The sequence below is a fragment of the Engraulis encrasicolus genome, chromosome 7, assembly GCF_034702125.1.
Source record: "Engraulis encrasicolus isolate BLACKSEA-1 chromosome 7, IST_EnEncr_1.0, whole genome shotgun sequence".
NCBI classification, from domain to species: Eukaryota; Metazoa; Chordata; class Actinopteri; order Clupeiformes; family Engraulidae; genus Engraulis; species Engraulis encrasicolus.
The window spans coordinates 44,123,953-44,141,452 of NC_085863.1; the positions used below are offsets into that span (position 1 = coordinate 44,123,953).

Consider the following 17,500-nt stretch of genomic DNA (forward strand, 5'->3'; position numbering starts at 1 on the left):
CATGGTAGCGAGTTAATATCTTCTGATCTCAGTCATGATATGCGCTGGGCTCCAAATATGCTGTTTAAGAGGATAGATAAAGATTATTCAAGCAGAAGTATCAATGTTTTGTTCCGAGGCTGTCGGCATGAAAAATGTGAAGAAACACAGCTTTCTAAAAAGTTTAGGGGTTCATACGAAAAATTAGGCAAAAATATCAGAAACAACATATATGGAGCTCGTGGCACAACTCGAAGGGGATCGAAATGCCATTTTAATACCGCCGTTGGATTACATGCTACGATTTTCGGCTAAAAACGCCGTTGAGGTCCCATGAAATCGGGGGAAGTGACGTCACTTTCTAGCTCTATTGTTTTCTCCACGGAGGCGAGGCGTCAGCAAAACGTGAGGTGACAAGCCCAGGTGGAGGACGCAAGGTCGCATATTGGAATGCACTTCAGGTAGCGGCTAGACCCTACCCTCACTCTAATGAGCTGATGAGCCAGCCAAAATGCAGGTGGGCGTGGCCAATTTGCGTGTCTGACCAATGATTGAGACTAATTAGCTGTCATGAGGAGCAGGTGTCAAAAGCAGCCAGACTAGTAGGCCCATGCTTGATGACCAAACTGTAGCATGTTTGAATGTCACTGTAGTGTAGCCCATGTTGAAGACAGGCCTTATACTGTGTGCAAGGCCGCTATACTGGAGGGAGGCCATGGGGATTTTACCGACAGTCATGCTTGTAGATGAGGGACCAAGTGAGAGAGGTGAGGTGATTTGTATTTTCTGTTGTTTGGCATTTTGTGCGTGTCGGTGTGTGTGTGTCTGTGTTGGTAGGCTTGTGTGTGTGTGTGTGTGTGTGTGTGTGTGTGTGTGTGTGTGTGTGTGTGTGTGTGTGTGTGTGTGTGTGTGTGTGTGTGTGTGTGTGGTGTGTGTGTGGTGTGTGTGGTGTGTGTGGTGTGTGTGTGTGTGTGGTGTGTGTGTGTGGTGTGTGTGTGTGTGTGTGTGTGTGTGTGTGTGTGCTTCACTACAATTTCAAGCACGAGAAAATGGCTGTTCAACTTAGTACCAGCGCCTGTTATTGTTTGAGTGGCACATTTTATTTTGACCAATTTAGTCAGAATGTGACACTGGTGACACTTACTTTTTCCTCCCAATATACATACTGTGCATGTGTTCATGTCTGAGTGTGTGTGCTACAGTGTAGTGAAGGGGAGTAAAGTCCTTAGAAAAAAGGTCATATGTTCCCCGGTCCCATACAAGCACTGAGGAACATAGGACCCGGGGAACATAGGTACGCTACCCAGTGGGTATGGCACCATGATGGATAAAATTTGTACTCTGTAAAATCGGTCGAAAGAGGATATCCGGACGTCAGTGTTCAGCTTTGGCCAAATTAACTTCAGCTGTTGGTCAGCAGTAATTGCGGGGGATAATTAAGGACAGCTGACAAACATTCACAATGTCCTATGACCTGTTCCACACTCCAAACCTGGCGGTAGTGGCATTGCACTTTACCATGCTTCCAATTTGACCGTAGAAGAAAAAAATGGTACTCCCCTCTCCATCATTCCGTACTATGCAGTGATGACGTCTGTGGTCGCTCTTCTCTCAAGTCTCTTTGGTTGCAACTTGCACCTGACCTGACCCTTCTTTGTCTGTCTGTCTGTCTGTCTGTCTGTCTGTCTGTCTGTCTGTCTGTCTGTCTGTCTGTCTGTCTGTCTGTGCCAGGTGCTGAGACCAACAGTGGGGGTGGCGACATGTCGAGTCGGGGGGGCAAGAAGAAGACGACCAAGATGTCGCGCTCCACCAGAGCGGGGGTCATCTTCCCCGTGGGCCGCATGATGCGCTACGTCAGGAGGAGTCTCCCCAAGTACCGCATCGGGGTCGGAGCACCTGTCTACCTGGCCGCCGTGCTGGAGTACCTCACAGGTGAGACAGTGGCCTCATTTACATCAGACATTTAATTCAGAATTCACTCTAAGTTTAGTTCATTCTAACTCTAACTCTAGTTTAAATAAGGGTTAATGTTCGGCAAGAAGGTCGCTACCGTGGAATAGCAGAACGACAGAGAGAATCTTTTGCCTATTCTGCAATTGTATTTTTCCAGTTTGGAGCCGGCCAATCTCTGGTATTTATTATGTATTTATTTATTTATTTTTAAATCTATGTATGTTTTTCTTGTTTTCAATATATGGTATGTCTATATTTTCGTTTATTACTTTATTTTATTTTATGTTCCAATTTGTATTTCTCAATGTCTGTAGTGGGCATGTGGGGGGTGGGGGTGGCTGGAATGTTATGTAGTGTTGTTGTTTCATGCTTAAATTCAATAAACAGTTGTGGGGGGGAAAAAAGGAACAATAAAACTAGCCTCTTCCCAGACTACTGAACAACGGAAGGGACACCAGTCTACAGTGTGTGAAGGATATATAACTGTAGTTTTGCAGTTGGTATGTAGGGTGGATGCGTGTGTTTTTAACCTGCCTATTCCACCTTTAGCTGAGATTCTGGAGCTGGCAGGAAATGCAGCGCGGGACAACAAAAAGGGGCGTGTCACCCCACGTCACATCCTGTTGGCCATCGCCAACGACGAGGAGCTCAATCAGGTGTCCGGCACACTTCTACACTTCTCTTTTCCTGCCTTTTTTTCTATCGTTCCCTCATTCGATCTCATCTCACTACTACTGCTTTCTGTCATTTTCTATGCATGTGTGTGCGCCTCTCTCATAAGCTCATTTCGAGTATAGAGTGTGTTTGCACTGTAACGAACCCTTGGTACAGAATGTACTCATCAACTCCCCATTTAAAATGCCATTGGAGTGGTGAACCTATGACGATTAAATACTGACAACACTCTTGACGAGGATTAAGGTAGAAGATTTGAAATGGCAGAATCACTGATTGAATCAGACTCATCAGATATATTTTCTAATCAGGAGGGGAAAAAATCTTGAAAGTCCCGCCCCTTAGTTCCGCATTTCACGGGACCTAAGCTGACCATCTAACAACATGGTAGCGAGTAAATATCTTCCGATCTCAGTCATTACATGCACTGGGCTACAAATATGCTGTTTAAGAGGCTAGATAAAGATTATTCATGCAGAAGTATCATTATTTTGTTCCGAGGCTGTCTGCATGAAAAATGTGAAGAAACACAGCTTTCTAAAAAGTTTAGGGGTTCGTATGAAAAATTAAACAAAAATATCAGAAACAACATATGTGGAGCTCGTGGCACAACTCGAGGGGGATCGAAATATCATTTTAATCCTGCCATTGGATTACATGCTACGTTTTTCGGCTAAAAACGCAGATGAGGTCCCATGAAATCGGGGGAAGTGGCGTCACTTTCAAGCTCTATAGCCCTCATTGATGTTGTCTATGGTCAATGGGTTAATCAAGATACCATCATGCATACAGTAGTGTATTCCATCTTTAGTCACTCATCTCTATAGGCTCATCGCTGACACGGTGCAGTGCATCATGCCATCTATACAGCATAGTCTAATGCTTTCATAGAAGCACATTATTCATTGTTCTGTAAATGTAAGTTACATACAGTGCCATGAGAAAATTTGGGCACCCTTTTGGAAAATCATTACATCGGTTTATTTCTCGTTGAGCGTTTAAAGTAGCAACTTCCTTTTAACATATGTTAAACTGTAGGGAAAGAGAAACATTTCAGCAGTGGAAGAATTTTCATAGGTGTTATAGAAAGAATTTTATGTGGATTTAAACAAAAATATGCGTGTGCATAAGTATGGGCACCCCAAAGAAGGTATACCATTAATATGAAGTAGAGCTCACCTTTGCTGATCTAATGGCCTTTGAATACTTGCTATACAAGAAGACAAGTTCCAACTGCCTGGTGCTACTGAATAGTTGCCAATTATTCTATACAGAACCCCTCTAATTCAGTCAGGTTACTCATCTGTCTTCTTTAGACAACCTGGTTCAAATAAATGTATTATTTTTCAATGATATTGATATCTCAAGATTGGTATGACCATTTCAAGACATTGTACTTGTTGTTTCGCATTAACTCATTGTTGAATTTTGATCAGTGTCGTGCAAACACTGTCCTGCTGGAAAGTCCAAACTCTGCTCAGCTCTAATTTTGTGACTGACACTTGAACATTCTTTTGAAAAATATGCTATTTGAAAATAATTAGTGAGGCCCTTAACTGTAATAAGTTTTACAGTGTGTATACTATCCACGCAGACCTATAGTAGGGTGTGTTTTAGACCAGAGGTCATAGAATTGATGAGTGCATTTTTTGCCATATCCACCTCCCATTGTTAATGTCAAATACTTCTAACTCAGCCTCATCTGACCACACTATGATTTCCCAAAATGCTTTTAGCTTGTCCAGATAAGCTTTCTGCATAAGTTTAACAACTTATTTGTGATGGATACACAGGAAAGCCTTTTTATGCATCACCCATCCAATGAGCTTTTACCTTGTGAAAAGTATACGTGGAAGGACCCATGTCTAAGTCTGCACTATCAGCAGCTATGGTCTTGTAATTCTATGGAGGTGTTCTGTAGTGTGCCTGTTGCCATTCTTACCATCCTTTAGCCATGCCCTTTTAACTATTTTTCAACAAACTACAGTTTGTTCAGAGCCCACCATATTCCACTCTCCAAGACAGAACTTAGGACAGGCCTCGTCTGCTATTTTGTATGATAAATAACATTTTAATGACCACTCATGTCTGTCTTGGTGACTGAAGGGATTCCAAAGTCATTAAAACCAGTTTGTGCTGCAAAGGTGAGTTCTACTTCCTATTAATGGTATATCTTCTTTGGGGTGCCCATATTTATGCACACGCATATTTTTGTTTAAATCCACATAAAATTCTTTCTGTAACACCTATGACATTTTTTCCACTGCTAAAATGTTTCTCTTTCACTACAGTTTAACATATGTTAAAAGGAAGTTGCTACTTTAAAAGCTCAACGAGAAATAAACCGATGTAATGATTTTCCAAAAGGGCGCCCAAACTTTCTCATGGCACTGTATTCTCCGAAGACTGATTTGATTGACAGTCCCTTGTCCAATGAAACGCATGAATCTCATCTCTGGCCTGTTTAACCAGCTTCTGAAAAGCGTTACCATAGCAGCGGGCGGGGTGCTGCCCAACATCCACCCGGAGCTCCTGGCCAAGAAGAGGGGGGCTAAGGGCAAGCTGGAGGCCGTGGCCCCGCCTCCGCCCGTCAAGAAAACCAAGATGGCCGTCAAGAAGTCACCGTCCAAAAGCGTGGTCGGGAAAAAGGCCTCGCCCCGGGGAAAGGTACAGAAGGGGGGCTGACTGGTGTGTCACATTTTTCTTGGACAAAATACATGATTTTTTTAACCAAAGTGAATTCTGAACTATTACATTACTGTGTATACATCTCATGGCAGTTGAAGCTGTTGAAATTGGTGCATCTTCAGTGTTCCCTGGAATGGACTGTGGTTGTGTGGGGGGTTCTGTAAATGTATGTTTGTGTGTGTGTGTTTGTAGAGGCAGGCTGGGGCGAAGGCAGCGAGTGCAGACAGCACCACAGACGGAACCCCATCAGGAACATTCACGGTCCTTTCCACTAAGAGCCTCTTCTTAGGACAGAAGGTACACGTCCATACAGGACTTGTCAAAAGACACACACACACACACACACACTGCTGACAGACAATGGAACAGGCAAATACTGTCCGGTAGACACAGATTCACGTACACGCATGCAAATACTCACTGTTGCGTGCACGCACACACACCCTACATGCATAGATACACACACGCACACACAAAGATGGCCCCACCTTGTGCAGACAAAATCAAGGTGGCAGCTTCAATCATCTCATATCAGTGTCTAAGCAACACACACAGCCTGTTTGTCCATGGTTCAGAAGCCACACCCTTTAATGGCACGAGTGCTTCTTGTGTCTTTGTGTTGGAGCCCGACAAACCAGCTAGCTAAGCTAACACTGCCCTCTCCTCTGCTATCAGTCACCCCAGCCCCCCAGCTTACTTTCATCGCTGAACCAACTAACATCCATTGAGCCGACATAACAAATGGACACGCAAGGAATGTGTGGCAAACGTTGAGCATTTGACTGAACGCAATGTACAACAAAACCAATAACCAACATGTGACCAGCGGTCAAAAAACGTTTTACATGCATACAGTGCCCTCGTACATGTGCAGTTTCCTCATGCCATAGCTTTGGCTGACTGCTGACTGTGTGGGAGGTTGAGTGCTCCACATTTTACTTTAGCCTCCGGAGGGCACAAATCTTTTGCTTAGATTTGCTTTTTGCTGTTACACTGTGCATTTCCAGAATTCATGCTACCCTACCCATTCACTAATGTCACCTTTTATGAATACTTGGCACCACCATCAGTATTCATTATGACTGGAAAAATTGCACTTTTCATACATTAGGAGGGCGGATTTTCTCCATGGTCAGTCATTTTGAATTTCCAGAAATATAATTTTTTAACTGCAAAAATGACCATTCTAGACAATATTAGTTTATTACTTATAAACTTTCTTGTAAAGATCAAATTTGGCAATAGGCAACCCAGTTTCAATGAGCAGCATAATTGGAGTACCTTTTTGACCATTTCCTGCACAGTGTACCTTTTTAATTCAAGCAGACTCGAAAGCCACGGTTGAATAGTCGTTGTTTTATTGATGCTGAATTTTGGTTCATTTATGGATTTAGAAAAAACAAGGAATTTGTTTATGGAATGTCCTAGGGATTACTTGTATACGCCTTTCAGTCAATTATACAAGTCATTTAGGCAACACTGACTCCTTTTTTGATTGAGTTTTACTCAAGTTGATGATCATCTCTGTGACCTTTTCCCCAAATGTCGCCTCTTTCCCAAATGGGGTCTCCTCAAACATGACTGGCATCATCTGCAATATGTGCTAATCACTCCTTGACATTTCCTAGGCTGATGGTAGGCTCAGTGCCTGATTTCAGACTTGACAGTTTGTTTGCAAGTGTAGGATTTAGTCTTAAGGTTCTTCTTTTTTCTAAAGTGATAAAGGCTCAGGATTTTATTCAACATTGTATCAGGCCTGCGTGCATGTCTATTGGTGTGGAGGTTCTAGATCAGGGGTTCTCAACCTTTTTTGAGTAAGTGCCCCCTTGACCTCATCATAAGCCGCCCAACGCACTCCATAGTATTAAAGCATAAATAAACAAATGCCTCTCAACGGCAACTAAGCATTGCTCCCTCTCAGCTGTATCCTTCTCAACTCTCAAGGGCTCCCTAACGCCTCCAGGGAGGCTGTACAGCCCTTTGTTGAGAAACACTATTCTAGATTGATGCTGTGAGGTCATAGGCTGCACTAGCATAGCCACTGGAGGTTTGCTGAAGTTTAAGACCAAGTAGCACAAAGTGTGAGCCTCTTAATTGTTCATTGTCAAATCTCTCTTAAGCGGTCATGTGCTGTGGGAAATTGCAAGCCAAGTCTATGCCCCACATTCACATTGTTCAAGATTTGCCAGTTGTGGCTGCAAAGTAGAAGACTGATTAAGGACCCCACTGTTTTGTGGCAAAGGTGGACATGACTGTTGGGAATACACGACCACAATTTCAAAAGTGTGTGTTGCGCACACAAACCAAAAAACAACTGTTGTGGACGCAGGATATAAATGAACCTATGAAAAGGCCAAAAAGGTTGCAGGTTGAAACGGTGTGACTATTTTTCACTAAATAAACCACAGAAAGAGAGATTCTGCTGTGTGCAGTTCATGTTTTTCCTTTAGTACAGACTCAATTAAGATTGTTTCTCCCTCAAGGTCTCTCTCAGACCCAACATCAGGCTTCCTCAAAATGATAACCAACATAGGCAGGCATAGACTTAATCCCATGACAGGATACAAAGCCAAAGATATTCAATATGATGAATGAAATCGCAGCACGCATCACCAATGCAAAGGAGTGGGATTAATGGGTCGTTTGTTTGTCGTTGAGAATCCCGACATCCGCCTTAGGAAAGTGCAATAGAATGGGTAATCAAATTGTGGTTCCAACAAAGATTCTCTATTCTGCATTTAAACCGTCTCTGGTTCCGATACGCAAACTCTGTTCGGTGTAGTCAGTTTGTTAAACATCAGTGTTCTCCGACATTGACAACGAATGTCTGGAGAACTAACTTGGCTTTACCGACTACCGATTTTCACAAGTCCTGTCCCCTAAGGGGGCGAGATCCTCCCCTTTTTCTGCAGTGTTTAATGGTGGCTTGCATGCGATACGGAGCTCCATTCATTCTCAACCTCCGCTGGTTTCCTAAAGGGGCGTATACCTTGCTGTACATTGCATGGATCCCGGAAAAGAACCCCCATGAATTATTTGTCTCTCACTTATCAGTAGTCTCTGGTAAAACTCTCAGGGTAACAGCAGGGAAGGCTCTGATTGGTTAGATCTAGAAAGCATCATGGGTTCCCATGGAGACTCAGGGTTTGGTCATCTCCAAACTCTGTACAGTCTCTCCAACAAATTTCTGTTCTTCTCGTCACCATACTCCCACACTAAAGGCTTAAATGGCCATAATTTTTGTGTGGAAAAGCCGCATTTTCGAGTGTGATTCTTGTATTTTATTGTAGTGGGTTAGCATGACAAACAGACGTTTTGGCCAAAGCCTTCTTCAGCATCTTCCAGATCGGGTAGGCAGGGTTTTTTTTTTCAAGACCAGTCATGACGTCAGCTAATTGCCATATAAGCAGTGGGAAAAAGGGTATGTACATATCATATTAAATAAAACAATTATGACTGAAAAACTAAAGATTAAAACCATTGTATTGTTGCTAACTATAGTTCTTTTCGAAGACTGAAACGATGTAATGATGCCGTGTTTTAATGCCTGGGTATGTCGTTGCAGCGACAGTCTGCATGGTGTATCGGGTCTTATTGCTAGTGCAGAGTCTTAGACGTTTGATTGGTGATGCAACCAGGCTGCAAGTCAGAGAGCCTTGTGTGTCAGCTCTGTTTTTGATGAGGTCTGATTGAAATTACTCGGTGTAGTTCGAGCACCTTTGGGGTTAATTACTTTGGGATTAGCTGTGATTTAATCTTGCTCGATGCTATCTGATTGTTTTCTAAATGGTTTTATTCTTTGTATGCCTGTGTGTTTATACCTGTGTGGATGGGTTTGGTGTGTGTGTGTGTGTGTGTGTGTGTGTGTGTGTGTGTGTGTGTATGTGGACGCGTGTGCATGTGAACATACTTGCATGATCATGTCTCCCCTGCTAAAAACACCCTCTTCATCCTCATCCTAATAATCTTCATCCTCATCCTAATCTTCCTCCTCCCTATCCTCCTCCTCCTCCTCCTGCTTGTGTTGTGTGGTGTTGCAGCTGAAGCTCATCCACAGCGAGCTGATTAAGTTGGCAGACTTTGATGTGGAGGGGGTAGTTAACCCCACCACTGCTGACATTAATCTGAGAGAAGGCCTAGGTGAGCCCTGGTGGGGGGGGGGGGGGGGGTCCATTGTGCCCCTCCCCTGCCTGCCCACAGTAGAAAAGGGACCACACTGCACAATTATACTGACAAATTTCACCAATCTGCCTGACCAGTCATGTATGGTTTTTGAGTGAATGATTTTATTTCATGACCTCAAAATAAGTGACACACCGGGGGTTAATGTGAGTGTTGGAGTGAATCATTCTAGTCGTCAAGGATTCCTTCAGATCTCGTCAGGATGAAGCACTGATGTCACACGCATACAGATGAGGGCACAGACATACTCATTGAAGGATATGTGCGCACACGCAGCAGACACACTGATTAGAACATGTGCACTGTTTATCCACTCCATCCAAGAGGAATTGATCTCTCTCTCTCTCTCTCTCTCTCTCTCTCTCTCGCTCTCGCTCGCTCTCTCTCTCTCTCTCTCTCTCTCTCTCTCTCTCTCTCTCTCTCTCTCTCTCTCTCTCTCTCTCTCTCTCTCTCTCTCTCTCTCTCTCTCTCTCCATTGTTCTATTGTGAATTCCTCCCCTACACCTTTTGTACTGTTCATATTTCCATCCGTTCTCCATTCACCACCCTCTTCAACTCATCATGTCTGTTGGTGTTTTCTTGTTGTCTTTCTGTCGTTTGTCTGTAGTTGCAAGTTGTTCAGGCTGACATTTCCACCATCGACAGCGAGGCTGTCATCCACCCTACCAATGGCAGCCTCTACATTGGCGGGGAAGTAGGTAAATGGCCCCACCTCTCTGCCTCCCTCCCTCCCTCCCTTTACTTATCCCAAAGCATAGATATGAACACTTATGGACTTGGTCCAACCCTTGGCACCGCTGTCTTGGGCAGGTATACTGATATTTCTCATAGATTATACTGCCAACTACATGAACATTTGCATACTGTATTGTCACAGCTAGATGGCAGCATTTTGTTGGTGATCTGACTTCAGCCACTCGTTCCACTTCAAAGATATGGTCAAAACGGTAGCTAGTGTTCTTATCTGTGATCCCACATTGCATATGCTTCCTGTTTCGAAAGCTGCTTTGGCATCCCACATTTCAGTTATGCAGAATATATCATTAGTCAAAAATGCAGTGTCATCACCACTAAGCCCCCAAGGTGCGCTTAGTATTTATTTTGAGAAGGATCAGAGCAGATATCAGTGTTCCAGTAGAAACATAAAACCTTTATTTTGAGTGTTGAGGGAGTGTTATCCTAGATTAGAATCTCAAACCATTCACACTCTTGCAGTGTAACCATTTTTTTCTAGGGCCACATTCTTGAATTCGTCAATGTGTGGAATGCATACTTGATTTGAGGGGTTCTAATAAAAAAATAACCTTGGGCATGATTACACCCTGTGCACTGCCATACCTCATCATGCATCACATGTCTCCCAACCACTCACGGTTGCAGAGTCTCTTTTCTCTGTACTCTGTTATGTATTCATAGGGTATTTCTCAAAGTGAAGTGTCCAGTAACACCCATTTGCGTCGGTATATTCTATTCAATTATTAATTACGCTTAGAACTGGTGATTGGGTACTCTTTGGTGAAATCTGTGAAGAATGGGCGTTACTCGTCATGGCAAGGCTAGAACACTTCACATTAGGGCTGCACGATTATGGGAAATATCATAATCACGATTATTTGGGTCAAAATCATTGTCATGATTATTAATCACGATAATTGATTTAAAAAAATGTATATAACAAAATGAAATGTAACCAAGAACGAATAGTTTTCGGGATGAGCAAAATAAAATTAATTGTGATTATAATGTAAAAGGCAATAGCATGAAACACCAGCCTATCATTATGTTCTGGCTTCAAGGAGGCTCTTGAAGGTAGGTCGCTATTGCCACGATTAAATCCCGATTGAAATCCGATTTCGATATCACGATTTTCAATTATTTTCGATTAATTGTGCAGCCCTACTTCACATTGAAAAATACCCATAGTCACCATGTCTCTGTAACTCATGCTACACTGGGACATCTGTTATGACCTGCTACAGCCTTAAAGATGCAATAGCAGACTTTTATGGTTTTAGAAAATAAAGGAAATGATCTTTTCCACTGTTGTACAAGCTCCAGAGACAATTTAGCAGCTGTCTTTGCAGCAGCATTAATTCATTTCTCAACAGCACAACAATTATTTACACAAAAGACATGGCAGATTTCCCCCTCTATTTTTTGGGGAAGAAGATGCTATTGATGACTAATCTTGCCATGTCTTGCCAAGTGAATTTTCATATTTTAGGTATTTGTGTTCGAGCTAAATAGGCCATGGCAGAAACTTAAGGGTGTTTCATAAGGGTGTTTCTAATTCTAATCTTTGATCCAGCGTCCTTGAAAGAACTTTTATCCTTTTGGGGAAGTGGACTCATTTTCCAACAACCTTATACAGTTCCTTCCCTGCATTACATTACCTTACATTGCCAAAAAGGAAGTGCAACACTTCCCAGTCGACACACTGGCAGGCGGCTGTCTATGCCAGTTGTCTATTCTGTGTACTTGCAAGACTGTAGACACAGGACTCCTTGTACTTGTCAAACCATATACTTGAGAGTGCTCAGTAAAGCTTCTACTACCTTGCTGTGCACTGCCGTAATGCTTTTTAAAGTGCAAGGCATTACCTGCTTGGGCTGAGTGGGAAAGACTGAGTGTGTGTCTCTATAGCTACAAAGCTACAGCCTTTGCCATACGACACACCTATGCAGTGCTTCTGTTCCACTTTGTTACCATGGTTACTCAGAACCTGCCATACCATGTGTGCGTGTGTGCATGCGTATGCCTGTATCTATGGCAACGGGTGTGTGTGTGTGTGTGTCCGTGTGTGTGTATATGTGTGCGTTGCTGTCTCTCTTCAGGAAGCGCTCTAGAACAGAAGGCTGGCAAGGAGCTGACTGAGGCGTGTAATGAGCTCAGGAAGAAGAACGGCCCCCTGGATGTGGCCGGAGGTACTGCAGCACACAATCACAATGTGTACCTATGCGGAATATCTCACCTTTTTTGGAGTTTGTTATATTAATAACCATATTATAATTTAATTATATGACCTCTATCATTGCAATATGTATAGTGCCTTCAAAAAGTCTACACACCCCTCCTCAAATGTCAGGTTTTTGTGATGTAAAAAAATGACAAAGACAAATAAATTCACAGCTTTTTCCACCTTCAATCTAAACTATTAACCTGTACAACGCAATTGAGAAACAAGCATACAACTTTAAATGGAAACAATAGAAAATAAAAAAACTTAAATTAACCTGGTTGCATAACTATACACACCCTTAAATTAATACTTAGTTGCAGCACCTTTGGCTCAATATTAATCTGGTGAAGGCATTCTTTTGTAGATTTAGGCGTGTGCTTTGAGAAATTGTCGCTCTGAAAGATTGGCTCCTCTTAATCTTCACCTTTCTACCAGGGGGCCGAAGATTTTGTGCCACTACCATGGCCCCTGTGGAAATGTTCATAATTCCCTCCTCCCTAATGAAGGCTAAATCTACAAAAGAATGGCTTCACCAGAATAATATTGAGGTTTTGGAATGGCCCAGACAAGCTAAATGTGCTGCAACTATGTATTCATTTAAAGTGTTTATGAAACGAAAACAAAGTAAAGGAATTTGACCATTTCCAGGACAGATTCTGAAAGTTCTAAGCCTTGTGAATAAAATGGGATATTGTCTGGGTGCTATTTTGTCCTAAAAGTCATGTTAAAACGTTCCCAAAAAGTGTTATGTTTACTTTTTTTGGTGACATGCAAATGATATGCGTGACATAGAAGGGGTGAGTTCACCTCATTCCACCTTGTTCAGATCAATGGCGTCTAGTACCAAAACAAAGCGCAGTGTCAAGCAGTGTGTTGCTGGAGGGCCGAACGGTGCCAGCTGCAAAAATGGCTACTTGACAGAAGGAATATCTTTGCACAAGTTCCCTTCTGTGAAGAATGATGGAACTGTGGCCGACAAGGAGAAGGCTAAAACAAGCTAGGGCTCTGTGGATCCAATGTGTGGTTTTGAAGCAAGCTTCACCACAAATGTGGAGATCGTGGGCATGGTTGGACTGAAGGGAATGCTATTGCCTCAAGCAGTTCCAACAATTGACATCACTGGCGTGCAGACTGAAACTGCCCCTGTAACTGCTCGGGCACGAAGACAGGGGAGTGCACGGCTTTGCTTTAGGCTACTCGTTTTACCTTGTCCATCTGCTTTGTATGTTGTTTTCAGGAAAGGGTAATGCACATTACATGCCAAACCGATGCGAATGCTCTCGGAATATGCACTTTTTGTTGATTGCCATTCAACTGGTCAATAAATTGGTTTTGGGAGGATATCCGCGCATCAGCGTGGTGCTCTCGGTCGAGGACAGCCAACTCACAGACTGGGCTACTGCTTAGCGAATAAACAGAGATGCACATAGTGTAGGCCTACTTTGAAGCGTTGATTGTTTGTTTTTAGTATTGTGGTGCACGTGTGGCTGACGTTTGGACACACCTCGTCCTCAGAGTCAGGCTGAGGGACACGCGACGCCTGTGACTTTGAGCACAAAAAATAATAATAATGATAAACGCTAAAAATATGCTGAGGAATCAGGCTATCTAGGATATTTTTCCAACAGCCTAATACCTCCGTTTTTTCTCTAGTTGATGATATTTTTGCATGTAGCCTACATGCATTTCAATCACACTATATCGCGCAATTGAATCAAAATGCCCCCCATTTGTCAACAAACACACACGCCATGTCATCTTTGGGTCATGGCAAAGCGCCCTTAGCAACCGTAACCATAAACAAAACGAACTGTCAGGCTATGTCAACAATTGTCACTTCGCCTGTCAGACAGGTCACTTTCTGCAGATGTATCAGTGCCTCTGAAATAGATTTGTGCTGCTGTTTTTTTTTTCTCATGAGGTTGGATGTGTGGTTTTTCGACATGCTGATGTTTGTATCAGAATTTTGGTTCCTTTATAAGATGTGGGTCCATCAAATGTGTGTTGTTTTCTCAGATCGCCATACTAGCAAACCAGGGACTCTCCTCTTTGATGTCACAGCCCAGCTCATTAGTCACACCAAATTTCACAGAATTCACACTTTGAGTTGCCATTTTCACAAGTTCCTCCGGGATGATTGGGTTCAAAGTCTCATCGATGCTATCAGAAAAAACAAGTCTTTATGAAACGAAAACAAACGGTCATTCCCATTAAACACTTTAAGGGTGTGTGTATTTAGGCAAACATGTGAATTGACGTTTTTTATTTTCTACTGTTTTTTTTACATGACAAAAACCTGACATTTGAGCAGGGGTGTGTAGACTTTTTGAAGGCTCTGTCTATAACTATTTCACTTAACCATTTCTTTCTATTACTTAGTCTCTACCTTCTTATTGTTTCTTATGTCTCACGGCTCTCTCTGTCTGTGTTGTAGCGGTGATGACTGCAGGCTTTGGCCTGCCTGCCAAGTTTGTGATCCACTGCTACAGCCCGTCGTGGGGCACAGACCGCTGTGAGGAGCTGTTGGAGAAGACGGTAAAGAACTGCCTGGCCCTCGCAGACGAGAAGAAGCTCAAGTCCATAGCCTTCCCCTCCATCGGCAGCGGCAGGTGGGTTTGGCATATTTGAAATGGTAATAATAAGGCAGGTGGCTTTGGAATACAATACTTTTACATGGTGATCATAAAGGGCCACTGTGTGGATTTTTTTTACAGCATTGTCTGTTAGAAACTTTACGTGCATGCGTTGCTGCCTTCAGTTGTCGTCATTTCCAAAGACGAGCAGTTGGAAACGGCTGGTGACTTGGAAAGGGCAAACGGCACAGTGCAACGTCTGCACCCCCGGAGCAGTTTTGTATATGCGTTGTAGTGACTTTCTTTGTGAATGTGAATGATCTGGGGCCAATACTACAAAGCTGGTTCAGGATAAATTGTGGTTAAATTAAGAGGTAAATCATCTAATAAAAGAGCCTGGAGTCCTAATTTTCTTAAGAAAAGTTCTTGTATTAGATGATTTACCTCTTAATTTAACATTAACTTATCCTGAACCAGCTTTGTAGTATAGGCTCCTGTCTGATGTGTATTGTGTCTGTGTCTCCTCCAGAAATGGTTTCCCTAAGCAGACGGCGGCTCAGGTGATCCTGAAGGCCATCTCCAGCTACTTCGTCTCCACCATGTCCTCCTCCATCAAGAGCGTCTACTTCGTGCTCTTCGACAGCGAGAGCATAGGATTCTACGTCCAGGAAATGGCCAAGCTCGAAGCCAACTGAGCTGAAACCCTTTTTTTGTTTGTTTGTTTTTTTAGTTCATTTCTTTACATTTTCTGGCGAAAAAAATATATAAATATGGAGAAAAATTATATATACATGTATGTATATAAATATAACTAATTTAAGTGACTTTTTTTGAAGTTTTGTTAAAGAACTGAGGTACCACATGTAGGTTTGGTGTCAAACATTCGTCATTGCTCACAACAGGCCCTTAGAGAACATTTAACTGCAATTTTATATGGGACAGGCACCAGAAATCGTCATATGGGCCAATTTTTGTTCTGTCATGGCATCCCCATGAAATGTGTCGGGCATGCAGTGTGTGTGTGTACGTGTACTCTTAAATAGAACGAGAGGGCTATTCCAAGAAGCTGTTTCAGTAGTAAACCAGGCTTAGTTAACCTTGAGGTAGTGGTAAATCACCTAATAGAATAGCCTGATAAACCAGCCTAAATGTGAGACTGGATACGTAATTTAAACAGACTATTTTTTTTTGGCGTCCAGCGGGTGGTGCTAATAGAAGAGCTGGGATCCTCATTGAAGTTAATGAAGCCTGCAGGATGTGCACTAGCAGGTTTACCACCTCCTGTGGGTTAATTAAGCCTGGTTTATCACTTAACCCATGTTGTTGGAATTACCCCCAGACAAAGCTCTGGGTTTAAAGATGTCTACTGTACCGTATGTGAATGTGGTGATGGGTCAGTGCAATGTTGTAATGTACAAAACCCCTCTGATTTTGCGTTTGCAAAGAAAAAAGGTCTTTTTTGTTATTTTCCATGTCATGAGTTTCATTATCTTCATCCCTCATGTAGGGAGCAATGGAAGTGTATTTCGGCTCGGTCAGTAAAAACTCTTGGATTGTGACCTAAATCTCCTGGTGTATTCATTTTGTTTCCCACACCTGTAATTAAAAAAATTTGAAGATTTTTTTTCCCCTCTCAATCACAATATTAAGCCGGACTGGCTCGGCCTGATAAATTTACCATGGGTAGGAGATTGGAGAGGTGAGGTGAACGGACATTTTTCAAATTGCTCTGGTGCAGAGCAACAAGCAATCAGACCACTGATCCCAGTAATTAATATGGGGTTGCATGTATTATTCATTTGTTAGTTCCAGAGACTTGACTGACTGCCAGCCTGAAGGAAGGGGTAAATCGCCACACACTGGTCGATTTTGATTTGCTTCACTCAGATGAGGGGTGGTAAAAATGTACGAGTGTCAATGTCAATCAACCTAATGAACAACACATTTTGTTGTCGCTTCATCAGAATAAACAGTACAGCAAAGTTACCCAGTGTGCGGTGATTAACCCAGTTTTATTTTTAAATGTATTACTTATGACTCCGCATCATCAGCACCTGGACACTGGCTGTGCATAAGACACTACCAGACTGAGTTGAGCATGAATTTCAGTGCGAAGCAGTTGACTCTACTCCCTGCATCTGCAACCCACACTCCTTGCTCGACTTAGAAACACATTGATTCAGGGATTTTTTTTGTAACGTCGGCGGCTTTTTGTGGAACTCTTCATACAAATGACATACCGGTACATTTAAATGGAGAAGGCAGGCACGAGCAAATTGTTTTTAAACCCAACTCAAGTATTTGAAAATGAATTTCTATTGAACACTTTTTATATTGCAAAGTGTGTTTTAAATTCCTACTGTATGTGTCTACTCTAGTTGCTACAATGGGTGCCAGTAATGTGATGGGTGAGTTGTGTAAACGATTTGGTACAAATATTACAGATATAATATTTCATTTAAGAACTGCGCAGAGTTAAGCAAACCATGTT

The 17,500-nt window shown here is 42.6% G+C and overlaps 1 protein-coding gene across 2 annotated transcripts in view; it reads left to right on the forward strand.

The window, feature by feature from the left end:
- LOC134452952 (core histone macro-H2A.1) overlaps positions 1–16,568 on the forward strand; it is an 18,319-nt gene extending 1,751 nt beyond the window's left edge. The window contains exons 2-9 of one of the 2 annotated variants that reach the window (XM_063203644.1): positions 1,705–1,911; positions 2,482–2,588; positions 5,080–5,274; positions 5,488–5,592; positions 10,085–10,175; positions 12,312–12,401; positions 14,871–15,045; positions 15,539–16,568. In XM_063203644.1, the coding sequence (XP_063059714.1) occupies positions 1,740–1,911; positions 2,482–2,588; positions 5,080–5,274; positions 5,488–5,592; positions 10,085–10,175; positions 12,312–12,401; positions 14,871–15,045; positions 15,539–15,704 (1,101 nt within the window). In that variant the 5' untranslated portion in view covers positions 1,705–1,739 and the 3' untranslated portion in view covers positions 15,705–16,568. The remainder of the gene's footprint in view (positions 1–1,704; positions 1,912–2,481; positions 2,589–5,079; positions 5,275–5,487; positions 5,593–10,084; positions 10,176–12,311; positions 12,402–14,870; positions 15,046–15,538) is intronic. The other variant, XM_063203645.1, reaches the window with a different exon arrangement.
- Positions 16,569–17,500: the final 932 nt, after the last annotated feature.